Source organism: Ambystoma mexicanum, chromosome 8, assembly GCF_040938575.1.
Source record: "Ambystoma mexicanum isolate Mex_15411 chromosome 8, UKY_AmexF1_1, whole genome shotgun sequence".
NCBI classification, from domain to species: domain Eukaryota; kingdom Metazoa; phylum Chordata; class Amphibia; order Caudata; family Ambystomatidae; genus Ambystoma; species Ambystoma mexicanum.
In genome coordinates this window covers 1,623,317,467-1,623,329,825 of record NC_090929.1, presented here as the reverse complement: position 1 = coordinate 1,623,329,825, position 12,359 = coordinate 1,623,317,467, and the positions used below count along the sequence as shown (strand labels likewise).

Below are 12,359 nucleotides of genomic sequence, written 5' to 3'. Positions count from 1 at the left end.
GTGGTGACGTCATAGCAGAGCGTTATTGAAGTCATATTCAACAGCTATGATGTCACAGCAGGGGTGATCCTAGCTTTTCTGTGCTAAGTATTTTTTCTTTCCATTTAGGGTGCTCAGGGTTGAGCGGAGATGCAACTTGGGGGGCCTCATTACAAGTCTGGTGGTACTGCTGTGTGGAAATACTGCAAAACCAGTTTAACCCTTTCTGCCACTCATAATCCCGGTATACCTGCCTGATTTTGAACGGCGGAATGACAGTGTCGGTCCTCCTTGCGGGATTCGGGTTTTGGAGGTTTTATAAGTGGCTGGAAATTCATATGCAATAAGTCTTCCATTTTCCAGTAGAGTAAAAACATCCAGAAAGCACTAATATTTCCTTCGCTTCATCCCCCCTCCAAACTGAAATTTGGCAGTGCACAAAATAGACAGTAAAATGGCCGTAACAGAATTACTGTTATTTTACCACCAATTTTCCTTCACCACCAAACTTCTAATGAGGCCATTGGTATTTGTTATCTCAAATCTAGTCCCTCATGCCTCCACTTTACGCCCTCTGGAATGATGTTCCATAAGGGACAGCCGAGGCGCTAAAGCAGGGGGCTGGGGGTCTCATATACAGCATACCATTGTACATGAATCACTTGCAACTACGGGGTGCATTTAATCTCGGGAGATTCTAGAGCCAACTTGAGGTTCACGCTCATGGCCCATCAGAGGTCACACGGAAACCCTTGGCGCTATACATATCCCCTTAGTTAATAGGTACTCACTGAAACTGAACTGATGAACGAGGGGATTTCGGTTGGATTGACCACCCTCTCGTTTCGTCTAAAACATGAAATATTGTTTCAACAAGATCACGAGTGGGGTTGGCGACCATACGTACATTAGTGGAAGAATGTCCACACCCGAAGATAGGAGCGAAGCAGCAATCATACACACTCTCTAGGAAGCCCCATTTCTAGATCTGTATAGTCAATATTAGTTGCCCTGCTGCTCCTACTTCAATGAATATAAAAACAGAAAAAGGACTTACCCATTACTAACGACGGCAGAGTGGCCGAACCGGTTCACGTCCCGGTGAAGATTGGGTTTAGGTAACACCTTCCATTCATCGCAGGCTAGAAGGAAACACAATGTATATTTAGCGTACCGATGATGTTTCGATGGGTCGCAGTACATTAGGGTTTGGTGTGAGGATACATAAACAACAGCGTGACATTGCAAAAGGATAAGACAACATATCATGTCAATGAACGCCAATATTACCATCCTTGCTACCACAACGATTTAAAGATTGGCACTCAGGACTACACTCTTAAGTGCAATAAATACTTTACAAGATACTTTACTGGTCCCCGGGTAACACTGGGGATTGTCAATATTTTGTAGGAGCCCACGGGAGAAAATCCACCAATCTAAACGGATAAGACGTCATATATGAGGAGCAATATTTAAGGACCAATTCAATTTCACTGTCATGTACAGGACCATGGAACATAACAATCCGGGAGATTTCACAATCTTTAATGAACCAATCCATTATTGTCTGAAAAGGGAAACTCATCCATTAAGTTGATCAGCATCCCTTATACATGGCTCAAAAAACATATTCTTTGGGAACATTCTGTCTTTACAAATCCTCATGAAATATCCGCACCAGTCTAGACATAGCAGCGAAGACGAACCCGGGTCCTGTACCTCGGCGTTGCAGGTGCTTCTCCTCATTAACCTGTGTCCCCTAAATCATAACTGTAACCTTAACATTCCATCTTTCCAATTGCCACTAAATTATTGTATCCGATGTAAAGTTATGAGAGGTTATTTATAACACGCTTAATACCCAGAGGTTTCTAAGCGCGGACCCGGGGATCGAACCTGTGTTGTTTTGTGTCGTCTTGCTTCCAAGGTGAGCACGTTGCTCCTGAGGTATCCTCCCGAGACTAACGTGAATAGTTTTTTTTTATTTCACAACAAATCACCATTGACAATGAGAGGAGGTCACAGGTTTTAGGCAGACTGGTAGCCTTGGGAGAGCAGCCCTGTGGATGTAGGGGCCACCACCCACTGTGTAATGCAGGGCCCATAGGAGGAAAAGGTGGGACCCCAGGTTACTCAGGCCCACAGCATTCAAACATAAAGCCTAAGAGACCACAAGGCACACATTTAGCGAGACTGATTAGAGATACATTTCTGGGCTGAAAGGACCAAGACCTATGGGATCAAAGTTCATGCAAGGTGGCTGGAACCCAGAGGTCCCCAGGCAGGAAACAGTCTTTCTGTTCCTTGATCAGCAAGAAGAACCTCAAGTGTACTAGTGGGGAAACACTCGGTGCCTTCCCTTTGTAATCATGACTCCTCCTTCTACCATGGAAGTCAACATGCATGGAATTGGACTGGTAGCAGAAAGACCCGTGGGGTGGGCTGTGACTGCGGGATCCTGCAGGACATAACAGCCCAGTATTGTGCTATTCTTTAATGGCAGGAGAACAGTAGCTGACTTTCCTGCAATGGTCACGTAGGGCTATGTAGGACTCTTTTGGGCCCTTAGCCCAAGCGGGAGGTTACGTTTGTCTGCAAGAAATTCCATGTAATGCAGCAGCTACCGGACGTTGTGAAATGGAAGATGGCAGACAGATACCATCTCTAATGGTAAACCCAGAGAAGCCACATTTTCTACGCTGGCCCAAAAAGCTTCAGCTGTGAAACAGCACGCTAATCCTGGCTCCTGGCAGTCAGTGCACCACAGATCACAAGACTTTACTGTTTGCAAGACCAGGGGGGTGAGTCTGCAGCATGGTTAAAGGTGTACATGGGACAGGTGTGATATGGAGGTGGTAGCAGCGAGTGTGTGAAGCAGTCAACAGTGGCAGGTGAGACGGGAGAGAGTAAAGGAGGAGGGGAGAGAAAGAAGTGAGTGCAAAGGAGCGACAAGCAGAGGTGGGAGGAGCAAGAGTCCAGCTGACAGAAGAGAATGAGGGAGCCTGGAAAGTGAGAGCAGATAGGAGAGAGCAGAGGAGAAGGTGAAAGCAAGGGAGTGGGCAGGAAAGATCAGTGGTGTCGTGTAGAGAGAGAGTCGAGTGGGGCAGACAGGAGAAACTGGAGGGGTCAGGGAAGGAAAGACAGTAGGGTGGATAGGAGGTGGCAGTGTGAAGGTGAGGAGAGTAAATGTACTACCATACACAGAAGGAGGAGAGGAAAGAGGGGGAGAACGTCTTGGAAGCGAGAAGAGACGGAAGCAGAGGAATAAGACCTGAACCAAATATCAGGAAGGTGCATATAGAGGAGGCGCACACTGCGAAAGACAATACAAGCAAGAGCAAGCAAGAGCAAGCAAGAGCAAGAAAGGGCAAGAAAAAGCAAGAAAGGGCAAGAAAGAGCAAGAAAGGGCAAGAAAGAGCAAGAAAGGGCAAGAAAGAGCAAGAAAGGGAAAGCAAAAGCAAGAAAGAGCAAGAAAGGGGCAAGAAAGAGCAAGAAAGGGCAAGAAAGAGCAAGAAAGAGCAAGAAATGGAAAGCAAAAGCAAGAAAGAGCAAGAAAGGGGCAAGAAAGAGCAAGAAAGGGGCAAGAAAGAGCAAGAAAGGGGCAAGAAAGAGCAAGAAAGGGGCAAGAAAGGGCAAGAAGGGGCAAGAAGGGGCAAGAGGGGCAAGAAAGGGAAAGCAAAAGCAAGAAAGGGCAAGAAAGGGCAAGAAAGGGGCAAGAAAGGGGCAAGAAAGGGGCAAGAAAGGGGCAAGAAAGGGCAAGAAAGGGCAAGAAGGGGCAAGAAGGGGCAAGAAAGGGGCAAGAAAGGGAAAGCAAAAGCAAGAAAGGGGCAAGAAAGAGCAAGAAAGGGCAAGAAAGGGGCAAGAAAGGGAAAGCAAAAGCAATAAAGAGCAAGAAAGGGGCAAGAAAGAGCAAGAAAGGGCAAGAAAGGGCCAAGAAAGGGGCAAGAAAGGGGCAAGAAAGGGAAAGCAAAAGCAAGAAAGAGCAAGAAAGAGCAAGAAAGGGCAAGAAAGGGCAAGAAAGGGCTAGAAAGGGCAAGAAAGGGCTAGAAAGGGCAAGAAATGGCAATAAAGAGCAAGAAAGAGCAAGAAAGGGTAAGAAAGGGCAAGCAAAAGTAAGAAAGGGGAAGCAAAAGCAAGAAAGTGCAAGAAAGAGCAAGAAAGAGCAAGAAATGGCAATAAAGGGCAAGAAATGGCAAGAAAGGGCATGAAAGGGCGAGAAAGGGCATGAAAGAGCATGAAAGAGCAAGACAGGGGAAGCAAAAGCAAGAAAGAGCAAGAAAGGGCAAGAAAGAGCAAGAAAGGGCAAGCAAAAGCAAGAAAGGGCAAGAAAGGGAAAGCAAAAGCAAGAAAGGGGCAAGAAAAGGAAAGCAAGAGCAAGAAAGGGCATGAAAGGGCATGAAAGGGCATGAAAGGGCAAGACAGGGGAAGCAAAAGCAAGAAAGAGCAAGAAAGAGCAAGAAAGGGCAAGCAAAAGCAAGAAAGGGCAAGCAAAAGCAAGAAAGGGCAAGCAAAAGCAAGAAAGGGCAAGAAAGGGGCAAGAAAGGGAAAGCAAAAGCAAGAAAGAGCAAGAAAGGGGCAAGAAAGAGCAAGAAAGGGGCAAGAAAGGGAAAGCAAGAGCAAGAAAGGGCAAGAAAGGGCAAGAAAGGGCAAGAAAGGGCAAGAAAGGGCATGAAAGGGCATGAAAGGGCATGAAAGGGCAAGAAAGGGGCAAGAAAGGGAAAGCAAAAGCAAGAAAAAGCAAGAAAGGGGCAAGAAAGGGAAAGCAAAAGCAAGAAAGAGCAAGAAAGGGGCAAGAAAGAGCAAGAAAGGGGCAAGAAAGGGAAAGCAAAAGCAAGAAAGAGCAAGAAAGAGCAAGAAAGAGCAGGAAAGAGCAAGAAAGGGGCAAGAAAGGGGCAAGAAAGAGCAAGGAGGGGCAAGGAGGGGCAAGGAGGGGCAAGAAAGAGCAAGAAAGGGCAAGAAAGGGCAAGAAAGAGCAAGAAAGGGGCAAGAAAGAGCAAGAAAGGGCAAGAAAGGGGCAGGAAAGGGAAAGCAAAAGCAAGAAAGAGCAAGAAAGGGCAGGAAAGGGAAAGAAAAAGCAAGAAAGAGCAAGAAAGAGCAAGAAAGGGCAGGGAAGGGAAAGGAAAAGCAAGAAAGAGCAAGAAAGGGGCAAGAAAGGGAAAGCAAAAGCAAGAAAGAGCAAGTAAGGGCAAGAAAGGGCAAGAAAGGGCAAACAAAAGTAAGAAAGGGGAAGCAAAAGCAAGAAAGAGCAAGAAAGGGCAAGAAAGGGCAAGAAAGGGCAAGAAAGGGCATGAAAGGGGCAAGAAAGGGCAAGAAAGGGGCAAGAAAGGAAAAGCAAAAGCAAGAAAGAGCAAGAAAGGGGCAAGAAAGAGCAAGAAAGGGGCAAGAAAGGGGAAGCAAAAGCAAGAAAGGGCAAGAAAGGGCAAGAAAGGGCAAGAAAGGGCAAGAAAGGGCAAGCAAAAGTAAGAAAGGGGAAGCAAAAGCAAGAAAAAGCAAGAAAGGGCAAGAAAGAGCAAGAAAGGGCAAGGAAGGGCAAGGAAGGGCAAGGAAGGGCAAGGAAGGGCAAGGAAGGGCAAGGAAGGGCATGAAAGGGCAAGACAGGGGAAGCAAAAGCAAGAAAGGGCAAGCAAAAACAAGAAAGGGCAAGCAAAAGCAAGAAAGGGCAAGAAAGGGCAAGAAAGGGCAGGAAAGGGGCAAGAAAGGGGCAAGAAAGGGGCAAGAAAGGGAAAGCAAAAGCAAGAAAAAGCAAGAAAGGGGCAAGACAGAGCAAGAAATGGAAAGCAAAAGCAAGAAAGAGCAAGAAAGAGCAAGAAAGGGCAAGAAAGAGCAAGAAAGTGCAAGAAAGGGCAAGAAAGGGAAAGCAAAAGCAAGAAAGAGCAAGAAAGGGGCAAGAAAGAGCAACAAAGAGCAAGAAAGGGAAAGAAAGGGAAATCAAAAGCAAGAAAGAGCAAGAAAGGGGCAAGAAAGGGAAAGCAAAAGCAAGAAAGAGCAAGAAAGAGCAAGAAAGAGCAAGAAAGGGGCAAGAAAGAGCAAGAAAGGGAAAGAAAGGGAAAGAAAGGGAAAGAAAGGGAAAGAAAGGGAAAGAAAGGGGCAAGAAAGGGAAAGCAAAAGCAAGAAAGAGCAAGAAAGAGCAAAAAAGGGCAAGAAAGAGCAAGAAATGGAAAGCAAAAGCAAGAAAGAGCAAGAAATGGGCAAGAAAGAGCAAGAAAGGGGCAAGAAAGGGAAAGCAAGATCAAGAAAGGGCAAGCAGGGGCAAGAAGGGGCAAGAGGGGGCAAGAAAGGGAAAGCAAAAGCAAGAAAGGGGCAAGAAAGGGGCAAGAAAGGGGCAAGAAAGGGCAAGAAAGAACAAGAAAGGGCAAGAAAGAACAAGAAAGGGCAAGAAAGGGCAAGAAAGGGAAAGCAAAAGCAAGAAAGGGGCAAGAAAGAGCAAGAAAGGGAAAGCAAAAGCAATAAAGAGCAAGAAAGGGGCAAGAAAGAGCAAGAAAGGGGCAAGAAAGGGAAAGCAAAAGCAAGAAAGAGCAAGAAAGAGCAAGAAAGGGCAAGAAAGAGCAAGAAAGGGCAAGAAAGAGCAAGAAAGGGCAAGAAATGGCAAGAAGGGGCAAGAAAGAGCAAGAAAGGGCAAGAAAGGGCAAGAAAGGGCAAGCAAAAGTAAGAAAGGGGAAGCAAAAGCAAGAAAGTGCAAGAAAGAGCAAGAAAGGGCAAGGAAGGGCAAGGAAGGGCAAGGAAGGGCAAGAAAGGGCGAGAAAGGGCATGAAAGAGCATGAAAGAGCAAGACAGGGGAAGCAAAAGCAAGAAAGAGCAAGAAAGGGCAAGAAAGAGCAAGAAAGGGCAAGCAAAAGCAAGAAAGGGCAAGACAGGGCAAGACAGGGAAAGCAAAAGCAAGAAAGAGGCAAGAAAAGGAAAGCAAGAGCAAGAAAGGGCATGAAAGGGCATGAAAGGGCAAGACAGGGGAAGCAAAAGCAAGAAAGGGCAAGCAAAAGCAAGAAAGGGCAAGAAAGAGCAAGAAAGGGCAAGGAAGGGCAAGGAAGGGCAAGGAAGGGCAAGGAAGGGCAAGGAAGGGCAAGGAAGGGCAAGGAAGGGCATGAAAGGGCATGAAAGGGCAAGACAGGGGAAGCAAAAGCAAGAAAGGGCAAGCAAAAACAAGAAAGGGCAAGCAAAAGCAAGAAAGGGCAAGAAAGGGCAAGAAAGGGCAGGAAAGGGGCAAGAAAGGGGCAAGAAAGGGGCAAGAAAGGGAAAGCAAAAGCAAGAAAAAGCAAGAAAGGGGCAAGACAGAGCAAGAAATGGAAAGCAAAAGCAAGAAAGAGCAAGAAAGAGCAAGAAAGGGCAAGAAAGAGCAAGAAAGTGCAAGAAAGGGCAAGAAAGGGAAAGCAAAAGCAAGAAAGAGCAAGAAAGGGGCAAGAAAGAGCAACAAAGAGCAAGAAAGGGCAAGAAAGGGAAATCAAAAGCAAGAAAGAGCAAGAAAGGGGCAAGAAAGGGAAAGCAAAAGCAAGAAAGAGCAAGAAAGAGCAAGAAAGAGCAAGAAAGGGGCAAGAAAGGGAAAGAAAGGGAAAGAAAGGGAAATAAAGGGGCAAGAAAGGGAAAGCAAAAGCAAGAAAGAGCAAGAAAGAGCAAGAAAGGGCAAGAAAGAGCAAGAAATGGAAAGCAAAAGCAAGAAAGAGCAAGAAATGGGCAAGAAAGAGCAAGAAAGGGGCAAGAAAGGGAAAGCAAGATCAAGAAAGGGCAAGCAGGGGCAAGAAGGGGCAAGAGGGGGCAAGAAAGGGAAAGCAAAAGCAAGAAAGGGGCAAGAAAGGGGCAAGAAAGGGCAAGAAAGAACAAGAAAGGGCAAGAAAGAACAAGAAAGGGCAAGAAAGGGAAAGCAAAAGCAAGAAAGGGGCAAGAAAGAGCAAGAAAGGGAAAGCAAAAGCAATAAAGAGCAAGAAAGGGGCAAGAAAGAGCAAGAAAGGGGCAAGAAAGGGAAAGCAAAAGCAAGAAAGAGCAAGAAAGAGCAAGAAAGGGCAAGAAAGAGCAAGAAAGGGCAAGAAAGAGCAAGAAAGGGCAAGAAATGGCAAGAAGGGGCAAGAAAGAGCAAGAAAGAGCAAGAAAGGGCAAGAAAGGGCAAGCAAAAGTAAGAAAGGGGAAGCAAAAGCAAGAAAGTGCAAGAAAGAGCAAGAAAGGGCAAGGAAGGGCAAGGAAGGGCAAGGAAGGGCAAGAAAGGGCGAGAAAGGGCAAGCAAAAGCAAGAAAGGGCAAGAAAGGGGCAAGAAAGGGAAAGCAAAAGCAAGAAAAAGCATGAAAGAGCAAGACAGGGGAAGCAAAAGCAAGAAAGAGCAAGAAAGGGCAAGAAAGAGCAATAAAGGGGCAAGAAAGGGGCAAGAAAGGGCAAGAAAGGGCAAGAAGGGGCAAGAAAGGGCATGAAAGGGCATGAAAGGGCATGAAAGGGCATGAAAGGGCAAGCAAAAGCAAGAAAGGGCAAGAAAGGGGCAAGAAAGGGAAAGCAAAAGCAAGAAAAAGCAAGAAAGGGGCAAGAAAGGGGAAGAAAGGGAAAGCAAAAGCAAGAAAGAGCAAGAAAGGGGCAAGAAAGAGCAAGAAAGGGGCAAGAAAGGGAAAGCAAGAGCAAGAAAGAGCAAGAAAGAGCAAGAAAGGGGCAAGAAAGGGGCAAGAAAGGGAAAGCAAGGGCAAGAAAGGGCAAGAAAGCGCAAGAAAGGGCAAGAAGGGGCAATGAAGGGCAAGGAAGGGCAAGGAAGGGCAATGAAGGGCAATGAAGGGCAAGGAAGGGCAAGGAAGGGCATGAAAGGGCATGAAAGAGCAGGAAAGGGGCAAGAAAGAGCAAGAAAGAGCAAGAAAGGGCAAGAAAGGGAAAGCAAAAGCAAGAAAGAGCAAGAAAGGGCAGAAAAGGGAAAGAAAAAGCAAGAAAGAGCAAGAAAGGGCAGGAAAGGGAAAGGAAAAGCAAGAAAGAGCAAGAAAGGGGCAAGAAAGGGAAAGCAAAAGCAAGAAAGAGCAAGAAAGGACAAGAAAGGGCAAGAAAGGGCAAGAAGGGGCAAGAAAGGGCAAGAAAGGGCAAATAAAAGTAAGAAAGGGGAAGCAAAAGCAAGAAAGAGCAAGAAAGGGCAAGAAAGGGCAAGAAAGGGCATGAAAGGGCATGAAAGGGCATGAAAGGGGCAAGAAAGGGGCAAGAAAGGGGCAAGAAAGGGGCAAGAAAGGAAAAGCAAAAGCAAGAAAGAGCAAGAAAGGGGCAAGAAAGAGCAAGAAAGGGGCAAGAAAGAGCAAGAAAGGGGCAAGAAAGGGAAAGCAAAAGCAAGAAAGGGCAAGAAAGGGCAAGAAAGGGCAAGCAAAAGTAAGAAAGGGGAAGCAAAAGCAAGAAAGAGCAAGAAAGGGCAAGAAAGAGCAAGAAAGGGCAAGAAAGGGCAAGGAAGAGCAAGGAAGGGAAGGAAGGGCATGAAAGGGCATGAAAGAGCAAGACAGGGGAAGCAAAAGCAAGAAAGAGCAAGAAAGGGCGAGAAAGAGCAAGAAAGGGCAAGCAAAAGCAAGAAAGGGCAAGAAAGGGCAAGAAAGGGGCAAGAAAGGGGTAAGAAATGGGCAAGAAAGGGAAAGCAAAAGCAAGAAAGGGGCAAGAAAGAGCAAGAAATGGAAAGCAAAAGCAAGAAAGAGCAAGAAAGAGCAAGAAAGGGCAAGAAAGAGCAAGAAAGAGCAAGAAAGGGCAAGAAAGGGAAAGCAAAAGCAAGAAAGAGCAAGAAAGGGGCAAGAAAGAGCAAGAAAGGGCAAGAAAGGGAAAGCAAAAGCAAGAAAGAGCAAGAAAGGGGCAAGAAAGGGAAAGCAAAAGCAAGAAAGAGCAAGAAAGAGCAAGAAAGAGCAAGAAAGGGCAAGAAAGGGCAAGAAAGGGCAAGAAAGGGGCAAGAAAGGGCAAGAAAGGGCAAGAAAGAGCAAGAAAGGGCAAGAAAGGGCAAGAAAGGGGCAAGAAAGGGCAAGAAAGGGCAAGAAAGGGCAAGAATTGGCATGAAAGGGCATGAAATGGCATGAAAGAGCAAGACAGGGGCAAGAAAGAGCAAGAAAGGGCAAGAAGGGGGCAAGAAAGGGAAAGCAAAAGCAAGAAAGAGCAAGAAAGGGGGAAGAAAGAGCAAGAACGTGCAAGAAAGGGGCAAGAAAGGGGCAAGAAAGGGAAAGCAAAAGCAAGAAAGAGCAAGAAAGAGCAGGAAAGGGCAGGAAAGGGAAATAAAAAGCAAGAAAGAGCAAGAAAGGGGCAAGAAAGAGCAAGAAAGGGCAAGAAAGGGGCAAGAAAGGGAAAGCAAAAGCAAGAAAGGGCAAGAAAGGGCAAGAAAGGGCAAGAAGGGGCAAGAAGGGGCAAGAAAGGGCAAGAAAGGGCAAGAAAGGGCAAGAAAGGGCAAGAAAGGGCAAGAAAGGGCAAGCAAAAGCAAGAAAGAGCAAGAAAGAGCAAGAAAGGGCAAGCAAAAGCAAGAAAGGGCAAGAAAGGGCAAGAAAGGGCATGAAAGGGCATGAAAGGGCAAGAAAGGGCAAGAAAGGGCAAGAAAGAGCAAGAAAGAGCAAGAAAGGGCAAGAAAGGGCAAGAAAGGAGCAAGAAAGAGCAAGAAAGGGCAAGAAAGGGCAAGAAAGGGCAAGAAAGGGCAAGAATTGGCATGAAAGGGCATGAAATGGCATGAAAGAGCAAGACAGGGGCAAGAAAGAGCAAGAAAGGGCAAGAAGGGGGCAAGAAAGGGAAAGCAAAAGCAAGAAAGAGCAAGAAAGGGGGAAGAAAGAGCAAGAACGTGCAAGAAAGGGGCAAGAAAGGGGCAAGAAAGGGAAAGCAAAAGCAAGAAAGAGCAAGAAAGAGCAGGAAAGGGCAGGAAAGGGCAAATAAAAGTAAGAAAGGGGAAGCAAAAGCAAGAAAGAGCAAGAAAGGGCAAGAAAGGGCAAGAAAGGGCAAGAAAGGGCATGAAAGGGGCAAGAAAGGGGCAAGAAAGGGGCAAGAAAGGGGCAAGAAAGGAAAAGCAAAAGCAAGAAAGAGCAAGAAAGGGGCAAGAAAGAGCAAGAAAGGGGCAAGAAAGAGCAAGAAAGGGGCAAGAAAGGGAAAGCAAAAGCAAGAAAGGGCAAGAAAGGGCAAGAAAGGGCAAGCAAAAGTAAGAAAGGGGAAGCAAAAGCAAGAAAGAGCAAGAAAGGGCAAGAAAGAGCAAGAAAGGGCAAGAAAGGGCAAGGAAGGGCAAGGAAGGGAAGGAAGGGCATGAAAGGGCATGAAAGAGCAAGACAGGGGAAGCAAAAGCAAGAAAGAGCAAGAAAGGGCGAGAAAGAGCAAGAAAGGGCAAGCAAAAGCAAGAAAGGGCAAGAAAGGGCAAGAAAGGGGCAAGAAAGGGGTAAGAAATGGGCAAGAAAGGGAAAGCAAAAGCAAGAAAGGGGCAAGAAAGAGCAAGAAATGGAAAGCAAAAGCAAGAAAGAGCAAGAAAGAGCAAGAAAGGGCAAGAAAGAGCAAGAAAGAGCAAGAAAGGGCAAGAAAGGGAAAGCAAAAGCAAGAAAGAGCAAGAAAGGGGCAAGAAAGAGCAAGAAAGGGCAAGAAAGGGAAAGCAAAAGCAAGAAAGAGCAAGAAAGGGGCAAGAAAGGGAAAGCAAAAGCAAGAAAGAGCAAGAAAGAGCAAGAAAGAGCAAGAAAGGGCAAGAAAGGGCAAGAAAGGGCAAGAAAGGGGCAAGAAAGGGCAAGAAAGGGCAAGAAAGGGCAAGAAAGGGCAAGAAAGGGCAAGAAAGGGCAAGAAAGGGGCAAGAAAGAGCAAGAAAGGGCAAGAAAGGGCAAGAAAGGGCAAGAAAGGGCAAGAAAGGGCAAGAATTGGCATGAAAGGGCATGAAATGGCATGAAAGAGCAAGACAGGGGCAAGAAAGAGCAAGAAAGGGCAAGAAGGGGGCAAGAAAGGGAAAGCAAAAGCAAGAAAGAGCAAGAAAGGGGGAAGAAAGAGCAAGAACGTGCAAGAAAGGGGCAAGAAAGGGGCAAGAAAGGGAAAGCAAAAGCAAGAAAGAGCAAGAAAGAGCAGGAAAGGGCAGGAAAGGGAAATAAAAAGCAAGAAAGAGCAAGAAAGGGGCAAGAAAGAGCAAGAAAGGGCAAGAAAGGGGCAAGAAAGGGAAAGCAAAAGCAAGAAAGGGCAAGAAAGGGCAAGAAAGGGCAAGAAGGGGCAAGAAAGGGCAAGAAAGGGCAAGAAAGGGCAAGAAAGGGCAAGAAAGGGCAAGAAAGGGCAAGCAAAAGCAAGAAAGAGCAAGAAAGAGCAAGAAAGGGCAAGCAAAAGCAAGAAAGGGCAAGAAAGGGCAAGAAAGGGCATGAAAGGGCATGAAAGGGCAAGAAAGGGCATGAAAGGGCATGAAAGGGCAAGACAGGGGAAGCAAAAGCAAGAAAGAGCAAGAAAGGGCAAGAAAGAACAAGAAAGGGCAAGAA

The 12,359-nt window shown here is 46.4% G+C and overlaps 1 protein-coding gene across 1 annotated transcript in view; it reads right to left on the bottom strand.

Moving 5' to 3' along the window:
* Positions 1 to 12,359, bottom strand: part of ATRNL1 (attractin like 1) — a 2,575,823-nt gene that overhangs the window by 1,702,779 nt on the left and 860,685 nt on the right. Inside the window, exon 11 of the mRNA XM_069611898.1 lies at positions 1,037 to 1,121. Coding sequence (XP_069467999.1) covers positions 1,037 to 1,121 — 85 coding nt within the window. The remainder of the gene's footprint in view (positions 1 to 1,036; positions 1,122 to 12,359) is intronic.